At 48.4% G+C, this 20,382-nt stretch overlaps 1 protein-coding gene across 1 annotated transcript in view; it reads right to left on the bottom strand.

Annotated features, from left to right (window-relative positions):
* Positions 1–2,824, bottom strand: part of CMTM8 (CKLF like MARVEL transmembrane domain containing 8) — a 57,174-nt gene extending 54,350 nt beyond the window's left edge. The window contains exon 1 of the mRNA XM_036431690.2: positions 2,529–2,824. Coding sequence (XP_036287583.1) covers positions 2,529–2,675 — 147 coding nt within the window. The 5' untranslated portion in view covers positions 2,676–2,824. The remainder of the gene's footprint in view (positions 1–2,528) is intronic.
* Positions 2,825–20,382: the final 17,558 nt, after the last annotated feature.

Raw genomic sequence — 20,382 nt, 5'->3', positions numbered from 1 at the left:
TGGTGCAGGAGACCCCAGCCATCGGCTGTGCCCGCGTGAGCTGGGAGCAGCCCAGGGGCTCCCTGCATTCTGAGGGTGACCCTGGCAGGACACCTCTCAGTGCCGTCTCAGAATGTGTCTCCGTTTTTCTAAGAAGAGATGTAGACAACCAAGGCACCATGAGTGACTACATGTCCAGAAAGAATGACTAACTCCCAGGAAAACAAGAAAGGGGGCAGGCAGGGAAAAGTGCTCCTAGACTCCTCGGTGGTTCTAAGGTCAACACCTGTCATTGATCTAACCCCAAAGAGAGCGGGAGGGCGGAGGGTGTATGTGTAACGAGGTGGTACAGGGGTGGCTGTCTAAGGCCCGAGGAATCATTGGGTCTGGCCCCGCAGAGGCATTGGCGGGGAGTTAATGAAATGTCTGACCACAGAGAGCAGGCTAATCTTTAAGTGGGTACTTTGGTACGGCCCTCGGATGATATTATAAATATCCCCAAATAGCCCTTGGCAGAAAAAAGGTTCCCCACCCCTGATTTAGAGTTCTAAGGGATTTGAATGTTCGTCCCTCTAGGTATGGAGACTGTGGGTTAACATGTCTGCCTACAGACTCAATGATCCTATAAACGTGTGCATATATAGCGCTGGCAAGAATTCAAGCTCCACGGTAGCAGTCGTTAAGAGTCATTTTGCTGCCGAGAATGGTTTGGCTCAGTGGATAGAGCGTCGACTTGGGGACTGAAGGGTCCCGGGTTCGATTCCAGTCAAGGGCATGTACCTTGGTTGCGGGCATATCCCCAGTAGGGGGTGTGCAAGAGGCAACTAATCAATGTCTCTCTCTTTCTCATCGATGTTTCTAGCTTTCTATCCTTCTCTCTTCCTCTCTGTAAAAAAATCAATAAAATATATTTTTTTAAAAAAAAGTGTCATTTTGCTTACATGGTTTCTGGCTTTTTTCCAAAAAATGTATTGAAATCTAAAAGGATGCATGCTGATAGATCCACGGTGGCTGCTTCTAGGGATGGGATAGTGGGCCATGTACACGTTTTCCTTTTCTACTTTCTGAAAAAAGTGTGGAACACAGAGCTTACTGATCATTAATGAGGAAAACAAGAAGCATTTTACTGTATACCGGGTTGAAATCCGCCCCAGGGTAGAAGCCCAGCCCTGTCCCCTTAGCTTATGTTTGCTCTGAAAGAGCAGGGGGGCTGCCAGCTCCTTCACTCGCACGGCAAATATTTGTTGAATTCCTATAAGCCAGGCCCTCCTACAAGGCGATTCTAATCCCTGAGCTTTTTATTGGGCCTTTCGAAGTCCTTCCACACCAGCTGGGGGCGGGGGATTCAGTAGACAGGGGAGCCAGGGGTGGGGGCAGAGAAAGAGGGGTGTCTGAGACAATTTGGAGGAACAAGTAAGCTCCGTGCAGTACACAGCTTTTGCTGAAGGTTCTCAGTCTTCTGTCACTTGTGCACCATCCTGGCTCCCAGTCCCCACCCCCACGTAGGCTAGATCTTCATCCCCCAAGTGTTCACAGCAAAGTATGGGATACCAGGCGGAAGGGGCACTGGCTAGATAGCTGGATGGGATGCCCATTACCGTGAAGAGCAGGCCCCTGGCAAGCAAGATAGGCCCGGGTTTGAATTTCAGCTCTTCCACCTGGGAGGGGGGTGTGGTGGGTTGACTTCCTTCCCCTCTCTATGCCTCAGTTTCCCCACATGCAAAATGGGATAGTAACCGAAGCCACCTTCCCGGGGCAGGGCTGTTGTGTGGGTTACAGAAGGCCAGAAGGCATCTAAGAGCTTGAGGAGACCCTGGAACATGGAAGAAAGAGACAGTGGCCACCGGTCCTTTTCCAGCTGAGAAGGACTGGCTGGACTTCGCAGGAAATCCCTTAACCTCTCAGCCTCCACGCCCTCCTCCTGGGAAGAGGGGAACGCACATGCCCGGCCTGCTCCCCAGGAATGCTCTCAGCCCACACCAGGATGCGCCCCAGCCCCCCAAGCGGGAGGGAGAGCCCGCGGTCCTCAGCGGTGGGGGCCCTCAGACGGCATTCAGCCAACATCTCCTGACTCGCCTCCACGTTATTATTGCCAGGGAGAATATGAGGGAAAGGGATGAATCCTCGCCTCTCTCCCCCCACCTTCCGAAAGCTTTGCTTTAGGGAGGAGGCCACCCACGTGGGGAGCAGGTGAGGGCGTGCACTAGGTGTCTGTGACTCCCATTCACATCAACTCCCGGCTCCCCAGCCTCGCAGCTCCCAGGAGGAGGCTCCATCACCGGCTGGGAGAACCCCGACGGACATCCTGGGGGGCGGGGGTGGGGGTCCCCAAGCCTCGTCCCCAAGAGGACCGGACCTCGCTCCGAGAGGCGGGCTCTGAGTGGTAGTTGCACTTTGGAAAGAAGGCGAAACGGAGCGAAAAGGCCCGTCCGCGGACCGGCGCTGGCTCCGGGCCGAGGAGCGCGCGCGCCCCGGTCCCTTTGCGCCCCCCGCCCACCCTCACCCCAACACCCGGCCCCCCGGCCCCCGGCCCCCGCCCCCGCACTCACGATCTCCGCCACGATGAGTAGCCCTGGCGCCGTGCGCAGGAACTCCCGGTCGTAGGCGAAGGAGCTGCTGCTGGTGGAGAAGTTCTCGGCGAAGGAGCTGGCGGTGGTGGTGACGGTGTGCGGGCGGGGGCGCGGCGGCTCCTCCATCGTCGGGGCTCGGCCGGGCGGGCCCTTCCGCGGGGACCCCCAGCGCGCCGGGGGCAGGACGCGCGGCCCGGAGCCCGGAGCCTGGAGGGGGATCCGGGCGAGGGGGAGGGGAGCGCGGCCGGCGCCAGGAACGGGGCGCGCAGGGGGCGCCCCCGGGGCCGTGTGTCCAGCGAGTGCGCGGCGCCCCCCGCTCCTCGGCTGCGGGTTCCCGGGCGGCGAGGGGGCGCGAGGGGCGGAGGAGGAGGAGGAGGAGGAGGCAGGGCCGGCGCTGGGGAGGCCCCGGGCGGCCGGGCGGGCGACGGAGGCCGGGGGGAGGGGAGGGGGCGTGGAGAGGGGCGGGCGCCGGGCTCGCGGGGAGGGGCCGGGGCGCCGCGGGCCGGGGCCCTCCACCTGTTGCCCAGGCCGGGGCGGCTCGGGGCGCGGAGCGATGCCCAGGCGGCGGGGCGGGGTGCGGGGTGCAGGGTGTGGGGTGCAGGATGCGGGGTCCGGGCTCCCGCTGCCCCCGGCCCGGCGCAGGCTCCGCCCCCGAGGGCGGGCGGCCGCGCTGACCTGTCCGCTTCCACCTGACGGCGGCCCGGGCTGCGGGCGCCCCGGGGGCACCGAGGCCGCCAGCTGAGCCCTCCGAGCAGGGGGAGGGTGTGCCCGGGCGGCGGGAACTCTGACCCGCCGGACCTTAGACCGGATCGATGCGGGGAGGCCCACGGGACTGACTGCCCGGGGGTTCGCCCCCACCCCACCCCCGCCCCGGTCCCCACCAGCGGCGGCATTTCCTGCCCCTCCTGCCGGGAACAATGCGAGGAACCGGCCTCATCGCCGGGCTGGGAGGGCGAGACCCCGCCGGGCCCACGCAGTGGCCCCGCCGCGGGGATCCGCGGAGCCGAGGGGCCGGCTCCGGGCGGGAGAGGGGGGAGGAGGGCATTTGGGTCTCCGGTCACTCTCGGAGGGAAATGTTGGAAGAGAAAGCTCAGACAGTGTGGGTGTGCAAAGTGAATGCTGTGACCTACGGACGGTGCTTTTCGTGCTCAGTATTAGCATGTGCGCCTCTGCACGCCAAGATGCAAAGGGCCCCCAACCCATTTCTTTCTTTAAAAAAAAATTTTTTTTTTAAATTGACTTAAGAGAGGAAGGGAGAGAGACACACCATTGCATGCTCCCACGGAGAGCAGCTTGCAACCTGGACATGTGCCCTGACCAGGAATCCAGCCGTGACCTCTTGGTCCAAAGGTCAGTGCTCAACCACTGAGCCATGCGGGCTGGGCCGCCAAACCATTTCATTCAACGAATCAAGCAGGGACTTTCCTCCTCGAGGAGCTGCTGTGGGGTAAATGCGTTACAGGGTCAGGGTTTCAGAAAGCAGTTAGTGGTTGTGTAGGGGAACCCCGCGGACTGAAGGGTCCTATTTGTGAGCACCTTGGCATAGGGTCAAGTGGGACCTGAGCTCCAGCACTGAGGCACTGCCTTCCTCAGCTGTACCACCATGAGCAAGGGGCTGCACCTCAGTGGTACCATCTGTAAAATGGGCTTTGACAGGTGGACTTCTCATCCAAAAAGAGCATGTTCTGGGTGGCCCCTCCTTCTGTTTCGTGAAAGGATGACAAGAGACAAATGTTATTTAGGAAACCACCGAAAGGAAAGGACATAATCCTTGGTCACAAATAGAGAATAGCTTTGGGTTCACAGCAGAGGCATTCACTCTGATCTGTTCCAACACAGGCTGAAAAAACGGGGTCAGAAGTAACATTTTATCCACACAACGTCCTATCAGCTGAACTAAGAGGAGCAGAAACTACCATCTGAGAAAACAAGGAATTTGTTTCTTTTCAGTCTAGAGCCAACTTGGAGGACCTTAGGAATGAAAGTTAAGTCTTCTGACACAGTGCAAAGATAAAGGTTTGGGCCGTAACTGCTTTGGCTCAGTGGATAGAGTATCGACCTGCAGACTGAAAGGTCCCGGGTTCAATTCCAGACAAGGGCATGTACCTTGGTTGCGGGCACATCCCCTGTGGGAGGTGTGCAGGGGCAGCTGATCGATGTTTCTCTCCCATCGATGTTTCTAACTATCTCTCTCCCTTTCTCTCTGTAAAAAATTAATAAAATATATATTTTTAAAAAGGTAAAGGTTTGGGGAAGTTCTGTCCAGAGCATTTGTTAAGCACCTTGCACTGGTGGGCAAATGCAACAAAAATTAAAACATGGCCCTCTCCCCAGGAGGAGGGGTTCTCCAGGTATGGTCCCTGGACCAGTGGCATCAGCATCACCTAGGCAACTGTCAAAAATGCAAGTTTTCAAGCCCCACTTCACACCCATTGAGTCAGACACTGGGCTGGGGGAGGCGGGTAGCTGGGGGGGATGCAGAGCCCACGAAGCTGTATTTGAACCAGCCCTCCAAGTGACTGTGATGCATGCTGAAGTGTGAGAGTTACTGATTTCAGGAAAGCGATCATGTCACTGGGGAAATGTGAGATACACATGTGAGATGCCTGGAGGAGTGTGTGGCATCCTTCGTGACATTTTGGGAACGCAGGAAGACAGGAAGGAACTGTAGACAGCTCTATTTCTGTAATACAAAGGACAATTCCTCCTCACAAAACCCTTGCAGCCAGATGGATTTCAAAATTCAGATTTTTTTTTTTTTTTTGGAAAGGTAAAATGTACATACACCATATACTCCTTAACACCCTCGGTAAGGGCTGCAATGGCCTTCTCATCAAATACGCTGACTTTCTGCGGTGAAAATATATGGATGATGTTCAGTGTGTGTGTGTTGCAATTTCATAAACACTCCTCAACCATGAGCGGTGTAAAAGGACAGTGGTCTGTGGCTCAGGGACTTGGGCAGAGTTTGGCTGGCGGCTCTTCTGCTCCATGTAGGTGTTGATTGGAGCCGTTCATGCAGCTGATTCCACGTGGGCAGGCCTGGAAAACTCCAAAAGGCTTCACCCATTCTGTTCACTCGTGTGCTGGCACTTCTGGCCTCTCTCTCTCCATGAAGCTTAGGCTTCCTCCCAGCATGGTGGGCTCAGGGTACTTCCACATGGTACCTTCCAAGAGGGATCCTTCAAAGAGGGGCTAAAGAGAGGCAAGCTCTCCCAAGGTCCAGTGTTGAAAGCTACCCAGCATCATTCCTGCCACATTCCCCTGGGGAAAGCCAGGGGCAAGGGCAGCTTAGAGTCTGACAAGGGACTAGAAACCGCCTCGGGTGGACGGAGCAGAATGGCGGCCACCTTTTAATTCAGGAAGAGGGATAAATAAAGACAGCAAATAGCTTCACGTCTGTTTAAGTCAAGGTTTCCTACCAAACACGTTGTCTGCAAACTTAAGAGGACATTCAACATTTTATTTTTTTAAAATACATTTTTATTGATTTCAGGGAGGAAGGGAGAGGGAGAGAGAGAAACATCAGTGATGAGATAGAATCATGGGTCAGTTGCTGGGGATGGAGCCTGCAACCCGGGCATGTGCCCTGACCAGGAATTGAACGTGACCTCCTGGTTCATAGGTCGATGCTCAACCACTGAGCTACACCAGCCAGGCAGTTTTCAACTTCTTAGATTTCAGAATTACAAAGAAGCAACGGAACATTGGCTGTTGACCAGTTGGCTGCTCCTTTCTAACAGCTACCTAAGCTCAGGTGCTCATAGTCTGTCCAGAACAGTCCTGATTGGCGTCCCTTCCTCCAATGACATATTCATCCAATCCCTCCTCTTCCCCCCGCCCCCCATCTTCCTGCAAGAATTATGGCCCTGAAACCCCAGGCTCAAATCTAGGCTAACATCGCACACTAACAGTGTGAAAGCCTCTGTAAAGTGGTTGAGTCTCTTCCCAGCCCTTTACCCAACCAGCCTACAATGCTTGCCAGGCCTGCCCAGCCCCCAATACATTGTCACATGTCTCTGCAGCTGTGACCGTTTTATGCCCACAACCAACCTTTCTCAATCTACAAAGCCTCCTGCCTTCATCCACAGTTCAAATTCTGCATCCTTCAAGTCCCATTTCAAAAGCCACTTCTGTGATTTCCTCTGGATTTTCATAAAGCTTGTTCTTTCCTTTAGATTTCATTCATCTTTATGCACTTCTCTTGGCTGTTTCTTGGGGAACTATGAATCACCTCTCTTTGTTTCCTACCAGGGCCATGGGGGCGTGCTGAGACCCGAATGTTCTTGTGAAGTGCAGAAAAATATCAAAGGAAATAAGGGTAGACCCTGCCCCCTGATAAAAGACATTATGCAGAACAGAGCTTTGAGCTGAGACTTGTGGGAAGTATATGCCTTGTAAACATTGGGTGAGAAGGTGGGCAGGCGGGACCTCACCCCCTGAAACCCAGGCCATTCAGTGGGGACCTGCGCTCATAAATAACTCAGTGGAGAAAAAAATGGACACCCTGTGACTCCCACCTGCTATCTGAGAGAGACAAGATTAAGGGACATTCCCTTTTATGAAGAACTTTTCATAGATTAGCCGATCATGTTTCTCTTCATTATTGTTCTAGTTTAAAATTATTGGTGATTGTTTCGGGCAAGAATCATCAATGGATATTAGAATTAGTGGGTGAAAGTATGATGGGGGAAAAAATGGGGAGGAGGGGAATCTTTATCTCATCTGGGAGTATTTCCAGATACTATACTCTCTTCCTAATTCATAAGTAGCTTTGCAATGGAGAAACTTGTGAGCCACCAGCAGATTTCTAAGTTAATTATCACCAGACAGCATGTACCTCCTGTTAGGAGGCACTGGGTAAGAAACAACATCGCTTCTGTGGTATTCTTACCAGCATAAATATCCTGGATTTAATCATGGTGAGAGAACAGATAGGCTAAAATGAAGGGACATCTTATTAAGAGCTGTTAAAAATAAACAACAGACCCAAAATGGAATCACTCTTGCTAAGCCCCATCAAGACTTAATTCCTAATTTAATTGCAGTCAGAGCCTCTCCCAGGAGTGGAATTTTAAACCAATTAGTCTGGAATTTCCTCGCCAGTCCTAGTGAGATAATTTGCCTGACAACTCCCCCCCCCCCCCCCCCCCACACACACACCTTCTTCTCCTAAGGGAAGGTGGTTTTGCCTGAAATAATCCACTCTTTTAACTTTCTTATCCCACTCTTTCTGCCTATAAGACATTTCCATTTTGTACAACTCCTCCAAGCACCTTTCTAATTGCTCGATGGGATACTTCCCAGTTCATCAATCACTTAAAAAGGCCAACTAGAATTTGTCGTGTACTCAGTTAGGTTTTTATCTTTCAATATTATTTTGGCCCAGCTGGTATGGCTCAGTGGTTGAGTGAACCAGGAGGTCATGGTTCGATTCCCTATCAGGGCACATGCTCAGGGTTGTGGGCTTGATCCCCAGTAGGGGGCATGCAGGACAGCCGAACAATGATTCTCTCTTATCATTGATGTTTCTCTCTCTCTCTCTCCCTTCTATTCTTCTCTGAGATTAATAAAAATATATTTTAAAATGCTATTTTGTATTCGTCTCAGGTGTACAGCATAGTGGTTAGAGTCTAGACTATCACATACTTTATGAAGTGTGTCCCCTGATATTTCCAGTACCCACCTGACACCAGGCACAGTTATTTATACTATTATTGACTATATTTCCCATGCTAAACATCCTCATGACTATTGTGTAACTACCAATTTGTATTTCTGAATCCCTTCACCTTTTCACCCAGTCCCTCAACCCCTTCCCCTCTGGCAGCCATCAATCCACTCCCTGTGTCTATGACTCTGTTTCAATTTTGTTTGTTTATTTATTTTGTTCTTTACATTCCACATATAAGTGAAATCATATGGTATTTGTCTTCCTCGAACTGACTTACTTCACTTACCATAATACCTTCTAGGTCCATTCATTCTGTCACAGCTGGTAAGATTTCATTCTTTTTTTATGGCCAAATAATGTTGCATTGTACATATTACCACAACTTTTCTATCCATTCATCTAATAATGGGCACTTGGATTGCTTCCATATCTTGGCTATTGTAAATAATACTTCAGTGAACATGGGAGTGCATATATTCTTTCGAATTAGTGTTTTGGGTCTCTTCAGATATATATCCTGAAGTGGAATCAATGAATCACCTCATTGTTACAATGTGAGAATTTGGGCCTAGCATTGCCAGGGATGCAGATTTTTAAATACTGGCAACTAATGTCCATTCTTTTAAAACGCTGTATGTACCACCTTTGCAGGCTGAACAAAATGTTTCTGAGAAATGTCAGATTTGGGCAAAGGGATAGGCCCTCTTCTCCCTTACAGACCCCTCAGATCCTCAACTTCCCCTTGGAGGCCCTCTAGCTGCCTGGGAGGACAGAGTATAGGTAGAGGGGATGACTACAAGAGCAGAGTAGTTGGAGGAAATACTGAAGAGGGTCGTGAGTAAAATATGAAAAAATGAAATGGTACTGAGGGCAGAAGAAGATTTTTCTGAAGCCAAAGAAGGGTAAGGCTGGGAAAAGATAGAATCAGCTTATTTAGAAACTAGAGGCCCAGCCGAGACCGGTTTGGCTCAATAGATAGAGTGTCGGCTTGGGGACTGAAGGGTCCCGGGTTCGATTCCGGTCAAAGGCATGTACCTTGGTTGCGGGCATATCCCCAGCAGGGGGTGTGCAAGAGGCAGCTGATTGATGACTCTCTCTCATTGATGTTTCTAACTCTCTATCTCTCTCCCTTCCTCTCTGTACAAAATCAATAAAATAAAATAAAAAAAGACATTAAAAAAAAAAAAAAGATAAAAAAGAAACTAGAGGCCCAGTGCATGGGATTCATGCACCATTAAGGGTCCCTAGTGACTGCCATATGCCAGCCGGGGCCTTCCTTTGTTCTGAGTCGCCCCCTGGTGGTCTGCACACATCATAGTGAGTGATCAAACTCTAGGTTGGTTGAACTCCCAAGGGGACACTTTGCTTATTTGGCTTTTACATATATAGCTAGGGGTTCTTGGAAAATGTCAGTCCTCTTACGCAGGCTGCTGAGTGGAAAATCACTGAGGTTTGTTGAAGGACAGGCAACTTTCCCTGCAACATGTCTTGCAGGGACTCATGTATCACATTCAAACCAGGAAGCAAATGACAGAAATCACAAGCAGAGGGAAACCCATGAATGGACTGTATCTGGGGGGGAGGCCAAGCGACATGGACACTGGTTTCAGAGAGGATATCCGCCGAGTCTGTAGGACACTCCCCCCGACCCCCCACCCCCCTACCCGCAACAGAGTGATGGGAAATGGGAAGGCAGCGCCGCTAAAAATACCTTGTGCTTATTATTGGTACCTTGCCGAGAGTCCATGGGCCAAAACCTACAGGCTTTATTTGTAGGACAGAAAATTCCTGGCTCTCCTAACAATTTGAAACAGAGGTGAAGTGGAAGACCCTGATGCCAACACCTTTTATTCATTAGTGTTGATTACGCACCCACTCACGAATTCCTCTCCCCGAGGTACCGGAGATGAGCAAAGACCTGTGTTCCTGGGAAGTGCCAAGAATTTTCCAAAATGAAATCAGAGGCTCACAAGAAAACGTGGGCAGCGGGGATGAAACACAGAGTAATTATATTCATCATGTGTTTCCCCAGAAGATTCTCAGAGAGGGACATATTAGGACAAGCAATTTCAGGAGTGGATATTTGCTTACCAAGTACGTTGGCTTCAGAAAGGATTCACTGGAGAGTTTTGTGTATAGATGAGTTTGATGGGGGAGAGATGATGGAGCTGAGAAATTTGAAGGTGACGAGGATCTTTATCCAAAGAGTCGTCACCAAGAAGCACCCATAAAACAACAAAGGTATACCAAAGAATACATTTAAATATGCCTTCTTCTTCTTCTTCTTCTTCTTCTTCTTCTTCTTCTTCTTCTTCTTCTTCTTCTTTTTTCTTCTTCTTCTTCTTCTAATACATAGGGTATTTAATTTAATTTTTTTTATTGTTTGAAGCATTACAAATAGTAGTACATATGTTTCCTTTTTTCCCTCTCTTTACCTCCCCCTGACCTCCCCTACCCCCCCCCCCATATGCCTTCACCTGCCCCCTGCCCGCCCCCCTCCCCGAGTCTTATATCCATTGATTATGTTTATATGCCTGCATACAAGTCCTTCGGTTGATCTCTTACGGTCTCTCCCCCCCTCCCCAAGTATGCATTCTTGAAGAGTTGCTGGCAAAACAGTCAAAAGGTAAAATACAATATAGGGTTGCTTGAGAAGTTCTATTGCCTATTTATAATGCTCCAGATCACCCCCTTGTTTATTAGTTTTTTTCATTTCCATGGTCAGCTCCACTTTGCTCAAAGGTAAGCACAGCCTCCTTTGCATAAGCTGAAGTCCTATGAGCACCAGGTTTGTTACTGGATGACAGATTGCATGCCAGCTCCTCCCCTTCCTTGCGGTGGTGAATCTGTAACCGGAAAAGCCAGTTGGATCTCCTGGTGTAAGCACTCATTGGTGGGGGCTGATGGAGAAGGAGCAGGTGGACTGTCTTCCTGGGATCTACACCTTTTAGAGTCAGGAATCCTGGCACCTTGCCTAGGAGAGCCTCATACGTATCATAAACTTGAGAGAATTATGGCACTGCCAGCAATGATGGCATTCACCGTGAACATCTAGCCTGGCAGATAAGCCCTCAGTAAGATCTGAAGAGAGAATGGGGGAGGAGGGGAGTGGTACTTTTCATAAAACTAGAGTTTTGTGGGACCTTGAAACAGGTCGTGTGAACAATTGAGACAGAGCCTCACACATTTTCATTGTTTTTATGACTGTTTCCATCTCTAGGGATGAATCCCACCCATCCCATCACACAAGGAGGACTTTCCATAGATTTTTTTTAGAGCTAAATTAGAGATCAAAATTCTCCCCAGCAGTCTTTTCTGTTATTTTAGCAAGTCTCATATGACAGAGACATGTCTTTGAATGTGCTCTTCCCTTGAACAGTGGAACTCCAAACTTGCAGGTGGACACACAGCCAGCTGGGTAAGGACGTTCCCCAGCCTCCCTCAGAGTTCAGTGTGGCCATGTGGCTAAACAAATGAAAATACTAATAATAGCTTTCACTCCTAAGTGCCCGGTAACCGTCCGAGTGCTTTGGGTATATTAACCCGTTTACTTTTCACATTCACTTCAGGAAACATTAAGAAACAGAGGCACAGAGACATTGAGTGACTTGGCCAAGACCACACAGAAAGTAGACGGTGTGCTCAAACCGGTTTGGCTCAGCGGATAGAGCGTCAGCCTGCGGACTGAAGGGTTCCAGGTTCGATTCCGGTCAAAGGCATGTACCTTGGTTGCGGGCACATCTCCTGTAGGGGTTGTGCAAGAGGCAGCTGGTCAATCATTCTCTCTTATCAATGTTTCTAACTCTCTATCCTTCTCTCTTCCTCTCTGTAAAAAAAATCAATAAAATATATTTTTTTTTAAAAAAAGAAAAAGAAAGTAGACGGAGGAGCTGGACTTCCAACCCCAAACGCAGGCCCCAGCGTTGCATTCCAGCTTCCACTCAGCAGCAGGGCATATGAGTCGAACTTCCGGAACATGCCCCCCCGAAAGGGAGAGGCTTGCTCTCCGTCACCCCACTCTCCTTCCCAGAAATCACCATCTTCACCCTCAGGATGGAAGCCGCCTGTGGAGGAGCCTGAGAGCCCACCTCCACAGGACCAGCCTTTCCGTCCAGGCTCCTGGTGCTCAGTTTGTTACACGCGAGAGAAGGAAACCTGTATCTGACTTTCCCCTTTGGCGTTTGGGGAAGGAAGCGAAGTTACAGCCTAACTAACAAAGAGGGAGGTTGTGGAGGGAGGGACACAACGTCTTTGAGCACCTACTGTGTACAGGCATACCTCAGAGATGTTGCGGGCTCGGTCCCAGGCCACTGCAATAAAAGGAGTATCGCAGTAAAGCGAGTTGTGATCTTCTTTTGCTGATGGAGGGGATCTTGCCTTCAATTTTTTTTTGTGCAAAAAATGTCAACCTCAGTGAAGTGAAGTGCAATCAAAGCCAGGTGTGCCTGTATCCAGTGTCTTCAGGCATCCTCTCATTCGCTCCACACAAGTTCTGCAAATAGGTGGCCTTGCCAAACCGGTTTGGCTCAGTAGATAGAGCGTCAGCCTGCGGACTGGGGGGGTCCTGGGTTTGATTCGGGTCAAGGGCATGTGCGTTGGTTGTGGGCACATCCCCAGTGGGAGGTGTGCAGGAGGCAGCTGATGGATGTTTCTCTCTCATCGATGTTTCTGATTCTCTATCTTCCTCCTTTCCTCTCTGTAAATAAATCAATAAAATAGCCGAAACCGATTTGGCTCAGTGGATAGAGTGTCAGCCTGCAGACTGAAGAATCCCAGGTTCGATTCCGGTCAAGAGCATGTACCTTGGTTGCGGGCACATCTCCAGTAGGGGGTGTGCAAGAGGCAGCTGGTGGATGATTCTCTCTCATCAATGTTTCTAACTAGTCCTCTCTCTTCCACTCTGTCAATAAAATATATATATTTTTAAATCAATAATAAAATATATATATATAAAATAGGCAGCCTTAGCCAGGATCTGCAATGAGGGATCTGAGGATCAGGGAGGTTCAGCCACTTGCCTGAGATCACATAGCTTGGCTGATGGGCTAAACTTCCAACAAACGTTTCCCAAAGGCCTTTCTCACCCTTCTACAGTGATTCATAAGAGGCATGTCTACATTTCTATCTTGGTTCACAGCCCTTTTATTAGTTACTCCTCAAAGCAATCTGATCAAGTTGGTACTCTTTGTTCCATTTCGTGGATAAGAAAACAAGACAAACAATTATATCCCCAAAGTCAACAGAAGGCCAAGGTTTTAAAAGCCACAGCTGCAGAAATCCAAGGCTGCTCTACACATAGAACCCATTTGGGAACCCAGAAGTCCTTTATTCTTGACATCTATGAAGTGTCCTCTCGTTTGTATGAATTCAACCGTGGAGGATGGGAGTGGAGGCAGGTCAGTTGCTGGTGACACGGAAGTGCTGTGTTTATCCTAAACAGTTTTAGAGGTTTTTCCTAAAAGGTTTAACTATAGTCAAGGGTTATTGGTCACGTTAGACCAGGGGTCGGCAAACTCATTCGTCAACAGAGCCAAATATCAGCAGGACAACGATTGAAATTTCTTTTGAGAGTCAAATTTTTTAAACTTAAACTTCTTCGAATGTCACTTCTTCAAAATAGACTCGCCCAGGCCGAGGTATTTTGTGGAAGAGCCACACTCAAGGGGCCAAATAGCCACAAGTGGCTCGCGAGCTGCAGTTTGCCAACCACAACATTAGACCTTCCAGATTGCAGGGGACAGTCGCATAAAGCTCCAACCTGGAAGGTGACCCTCTTCCAGGGACAAAGGCGACGGTCACCGAGGCTCTCCCTCACTCTGCCCATGTATGGCCTCCAGATGGGAGACCTGAGACCCCCCCAGGCCCCAAGTCATGTGGCGCCTCCTCTCTTCCTTCCTGCAGGAGACCAGCTGTCTCTGCTCCTGGTCTACTGGGGGGAAATGTTGGCCAAAAGTTCCCCACTACATAACCTCCTGGGATAACCAGGGCAGCCAGACTGAGATGGAATTCACATCTATCACTCACATTCCCAGGCAGGGGGCACCCAATAGTGTAGCTTAAGCCCACCGCCTGCCTCCTCATCCCATTGACAATGGCAGGTGCACTGGCATCCTTGTGGGATTGGGAGGGTCACTCCCCTAGAAGCAGTAAGGACCAGATGACAGTCCAGGGGTCTTCACTCCACTCTAGCTGCACGTTAAGCTCACCCACAGAACTTAAAAAACTACCAAAGCTCAAGCCCCACCCCCACCCCCAGAGACTATGATTTAGTCGGCCTGGAGGGGATGGAGTCCTGCCATTGGTGTTTTGGGGAAAGTTCCCCAGGGGATTCTTTATGGACCACAGTAGGTTTTTGTTTTGCAATGTATCTTAGCAAAGAACCCTTTCAAATCGAAGGAATCAGTGCTGGACATTCTATCTCCGTTAGGATGGCGAATCCCAAGAAAGCTGTTATCCTATTTGTACAATTTGACTTAGGCTTACGGATGGTAAACAGCTCCAGGCAAGAATGCAGCCCTCAATGTTCTTGTATCTTTACAAGAGACGATTCGGAGACTGCCTGGCTGCCCTCCCCGCGCCCAGTCCAGAGCCGCACCCCTAGGGGTCAGTCTGGAGCTCGCTCTCTCCAGACTGCTTTCCGAAGGCAGGGGAAGGTGGAATAGAGACGAGGCCTCCAGATGCCACAGCCCAGATCGCTGTTTCCACTTTACTTACAATCCCTGCCTTTGGACGGCGCCCATCAAGCGGGCTCTTGTTTTCTCTCGGCCAGATAGCATCGGAGGGAACTAACCGAAAGCTACTGCGGAAACAATTGTCCTGTTATTCAAGGTGACCTTCACTGGGGGAGGGGCCCCCTTTGCTTGATTATCCTCCAAATGAGCTTCAGGGGAAAGGATCCGAGCCCCTCCCATCCCCAATGCCCATCACCACCCCAATCCTGGGATTTTCCTGGTCACCTTTCCATCTCCCCAGCTCCCTCCTTCTTCTTTTCTCAGGAAAGAGGCAAACCAGAGAACTTAAATCTGTGGGAGGTAGGCAGCCTGCAGCAATCAGTGACGGTTGGAAGAGGGCAGAGATGACATAGAGAGACCGAATGAACCAGGAGCTTCGTCATCTCCCCCAATCTGGCTTAGAGGAGCGGCCGACGGTAACTAGGACACTAGGCCACCGTTCCTCAGGTCTTCCTGAAGCAGGGCTTGACGTTAAAGGATGAGTTTCTGTGTGACAGGAAGGGGTTGGGCAAGGGGAGGAACAGCAGTGAAGAAAATCGACTAACCCCCTGCCCTTTTGGAGCCTACATGCTCATGCTAGTAAGATAGACATCGGGGGTGACCTTAAGCCATGAGCTTCTCAACTGCACAGGTCCCGCCATAGGCCTGACGAGGGCCCTCACCGATGTCTTGGGTTTCTCACCTAATTGTGTATTCATACTTGCATATACTCTTTCTTAAGTGGGCTCTCAAAACTGCAAAAGCTTCTGACCCCACAAAGCCTGGGTCTGTCTTCGAGTTCATTATTAGTAGTGATCATTATTATTTAGGTAACAATAGCATATTATTATTATTATTATTATTATTATTATTATTTTTAATGAGGCAATGTTGTAGGTGTCTTCCGAGGTGTTATATGATTACCCTGAATCTCTCTGTGTGTTTTTTTTGTTTGTTTTGTTTTGTTTTTAAATATATTTTATTGAGTTTTACAGAGAGGAAGAGAGAGGAGCAGAGTTAGAAACATCGATGAGAGAGAATCATCTATCAGCTGCCCCTTGCACACGCCCTACTGGAGATGTGCCCGCAACCAAGGTACATGCCCTTGACTGAAATTGAACCTGGGACCCTTCAGTCCGTAGGCCAATGCTCTATTCACTGAGCCAAACCGGTTTCGGCTGAATCTTTGTGCTTTTAAGTACCCCAGAGAAGGTGGACTCACGGGCTGGGGAGAGAGCCTTATGTATACAAATCAGGGTTACGGCATCTCCTCCTGTGACACCACCCGTGTCCCTGCTGGCACACTGCACCATCTAGTTAACAGCCTGAAAGGGAATTGCTTGCAATGAATCACTGTCTCCAGGCTGTGGACCGGGCTAGGATTCTTTTAGTAGGAAGGGGGTTCCGAGACCATGGACGACCCCCCCCCCCCCCAAGCCCTCTATTTATAGATATAAAGGCAACCTGGATGGATGGCTGCTCAGAGCTAAGGCATGAACTTCCTCCTCTTCCGCACAGCGGCCTGGACCCAGCATCCAGACAGGGATAACCTACATATAATATTTTGTGGAAATATCACGGAGTGGGTGTTCAGGTATTTTTTCACACTGTACCTTCTGCTCGGGCACCTGCAACCCACATGCAAATATCCTTTCCAGCCTGCCCAGTGGAGTGGCCTGTTTGTATGGCAAACAAGACTTTGCTCCCTGTGAGCGCCTCTGTACACACAGTCCGTACAGCCCACTCACCCCACGCAGCTGACCTGGGAAAACAAAGGTATTTGTTGATAGGCACAGCCATGAGAGATGTGAATGCAGAACATTCACTCTACAGGGTTCTCACTAAGTCCCTCTAGGAAAAAAATAAAATAACCTTTTGACTTTTGGATTGGAACTTTCTAAGCAAGTAGGTTTTTAAAAATAGTTTGAGCCCAAACCGGTTTGGCTCAGTGGATAGAGCATCAGTCTATGGACTGAAAAGTCCCAGGTTCGATTCCAGTCAAGGGCATGTACATTGGTTGTGGGCACATCCCCGGTGGGAGGTGTGCAGGAGGCAGCTGATGGATGTTTCTCTCTCATCGATGTTTCTAGCTTTCTATCCTTCCCCCTTCCTCTCTGTAAAAAATCAATAAAATATATTAAACAAAATAGTTTGACATTTTAACTCTAGCAAGGTATACTTTTATATCAGTATCTTGAGCTGCTTTTTGCCATTCTGAAAAACAGGTATGAAATAGAATTGCCTGTCATATAGATCTTTGAAAGGAATTACATGCAAAATTAATTTACTCCTTAAGCCAGACAAGCATATATAATGATCTGCTGTAGCTAGGATTGCAGGTTTTGGGTTTTTTGTTTTTTGTTTTTGTGTGTGTTTTTTTTAAGTGCTGGGAATAGCAATTGTTTGCGAAAGGAAAGATTTGGATGAGGGCTTTCAAATAATTACTGCATTAGAGCTGGTTTATTAACTTTTGATATTAAATGAACATATTTATGGCATACTTACTCTAAGAACAAATTATTGTTAACCTTCTCCATGTATCCAAATGCCCACACAACTTCTCAAAAATGATACTGGGCAACCTTTTAAAAATGCCGCTCAGCCCTGGCCAGTGTGGCTCAGTTGGTTGGAACGTTGTCCCATACACCAAAGATGGCGGGTTGAATTCCCAGTCAAGGCACGTGCCCAGGTTGTGGGTTTGGTTCCCAGTCTGGGTGCATGCGGGAGGCAACCAACTGAGTTTCTCTCTCACATAGATGTTTCTCTTTCTCTAAAATAAAATAAAAAATCAATTAAAAATCAATTTAAACAATGCCTTTCATACAATGGTTGTTTAAATAAACATTCTTCACAAGTTAAATAACTTAATTGCAAATGATTTTAATAACTAGTTGTTTTTTAAAATATATTTTATTGATTTTTTTTTACAGAGAGGAAGGGATAGGGATAGAGTGTCAGAAACATCGATGAGAGAGAAACATTGATCATCTGCCTCCTGCACACCTCCCACCAGGGATGTGCCTACAACCAAGGTACATGCCCTTGACCAGAATCGAACCTGGTACCCTTCAGTCTGCAGGCCGGTGCTCTATCTAATGGGCCAAACCAGTTACAGCAATTGCAAATGATTTTTAAAAGCATAGCCTAACGTACGAGGGGATCTGAAATGAATGGTCATTTTGATTTCAGTTGTTTTGTTTTCCCAGCCAGTTCCTTCCTTTTTGTTTCCATAACACATTGCGTAGACTTCCATTAGAACCAGGGACAGCCTGAGTTTACGCACCATGTCTGGGTATCATATTCAGAGCACCTCCTGTGACCCTCAAAACTGTCCCACCTTCGGGATAAATTACCTGGTCGCCCTAATTACAGTGCAAGTCACACCGGGTTCTGGTATCTCCCCGTGGAGACTCTGGGTTCCTTGGGGGGGAGGGGGGCTGTCTTTGTTCTTTTTGCCCTTTTGTCCTCAGTGCCTAGAACAGGATCTGACACACGAGAGCTACTCAGGACGTGTTTACTGAAGATTAACAGCCAGTCATTCGCCAAAGGACTGATATTCCCTATTGAGATATATTGATCAAGGGCAGCCGTAACGATTTCATTCTATTTGCTGAAGTGGGCTTGGGCCTATGAGCAAATCAGCAGTTGGCCATGAGTATGGTAGACAAAGAAACAGTGATAAAACACACACACACACAAAAATAAATACCAGGCAAAGGAAAACAGAGGAGGAGGTGAATATGACCCAAAGCTAGGCAGTGTTCCAAATACAGAAATGACCCCAGAATCTTTTTACTTAACAGGGTCTGCTCCTGCAAAACCAAAGTGTGGAGAATGCAATCTACTCTGCAGTCAAAAATTATACAGGTCTTCCAATATTTACAGTCATATAGCTGGAAAGGTAGAACTGTTTCTATCGATAGTATATGACTGTGCTTGTAGCTGTGGAATGATATACTTTGATCTTGAAAACAAAAATGATATTTTATAGAAAGAATTACAATAGCTGTCTGTTCCCTTAGGAAAAGACCCAGGACCCTTGGGGGAAATGTATGCTTAAGATGCAGTTTTAATATTATGTAGTTTACTTCCATTTAGCAAGATAGTAGACATAGTCATTTTGATGCATACACTTATTCTCTTGTTGAAATTATTCCCACTAGGAGGGTATTTGGAAGTAGGTTAGGTCCTGAGGGTGGAATCCTTCTGAGTAGGATTAGTGGCCTTGTAAAAAGGGGTCAGACAGCTTTCTTTCTTTCTTTCTTAAAAATATATTTTATTGATTTTTTACAGAGAGGAAGAGAGAGGGATAGAGAGTTAGAAACATCAATGAGAGAGAAACATCAATCAGCTGCCTCTTACACACCCCCTACCGAGGATGTGCCCACAACCAATGTGCATGCCCTTGACTGGAATCAAACCTGGGACCCTCCAGTCCGCAGACCGACACTCCATCCACTGAGCCAGACCGGTTTCAGCTAGCTAGCTTGCTTTCTTTCTTTCTTTCTTTCTTTCTTTCTTTCTTTCTTTCTTTCTTTCCTTTCTTTCTTCCTTCCTTCCTTCCTTCCTTCCTTCCTTCCTTCCTTCCTTCCTTCCTTCCTTCCTTCCTTCCTTCCTTCTTTCTTTCTTTCTTTCTTTCTTTCTTTCTTTCAGTTTTGGCAACTTTTGTTATTCTATGTAACCTGAATCAAATCACAGGCCTGGACAGATGTAAAAATCCAGAAGCCTAGCCCTGGCTGGAGTTTCTCAGTGGTTAGAGCGTCAGCCCACACACCTAAGGGTTTCGGGTTCGGTTCCTAGTCAAGGGCACCTGCCTGGGTTGCAGGCTCAATCCCCCATCCCAGTTGGGGTGCAAGGGAGAGGCAACCAATCGATGTGTCTATCTCACATTGATCTCTCTCTCTTTCTCTCTCAAAATCAATGGAAAAAAAATACCCTCTGGTGAAGATTAGCAACAAAAATCCAGAAGCCTCACAAAACATTGAAAGGGCCAAAACCAGTTTGGCTCAGTTGATAGAGCGTTGGCCTGCAGACTGAAAGGTCCCAGGTTCGATTCCAGTCAAGGGCATGTACCTTGGTTGTGGGCACATCCCCAGTAGGGGGTGTGCAGGAGGCAGCTGATCGATGATTCTCTCTCATCAATGTTTCTAACTCTTTATTTCTCTCTCTTCCATTCTGTAAAAAGTCAATAAAATATATTTTAAAAAATAAAACAGAGCAAATTAAAAAAAATAAAAACATTGAATGGTTTTGATGGTTTAAATTCTGTGCCATCCTACTTTAAGTAAACTGAATTTAGAGTAACAAATGATATCGATGGACCAAACACATTTATACTTTGTGGTAATGAGATTGAGAATAAATTATTTTTTCTTTAAAGTACTATTTAAATGCATTATCTACCCTTTGGAGCATTGCTTCAAAGAGCAATCAGCAGCATGTGCAAACA

This window comes from Pipistrellus kuhlii, unplaced genomic scaffold, assembly GCF_014108245.1.
Source record: "Pipistrellus kuhlii isolate mPipKuh1 unplaced genomic scaffold, mPipKuh1.p scaffold_m20_p_11, whole genome shotgun sequence".
Lineage (NCBI taxonomy): Eukaryota > Metazoa > Chordata > Mammalia > Chiroptera > Vespertilionidae > Pipistrellus > Pipistrellus kuhlii.
This window is presented reverse-complemented; position numbering and strand designations above follow the sequence as displayed.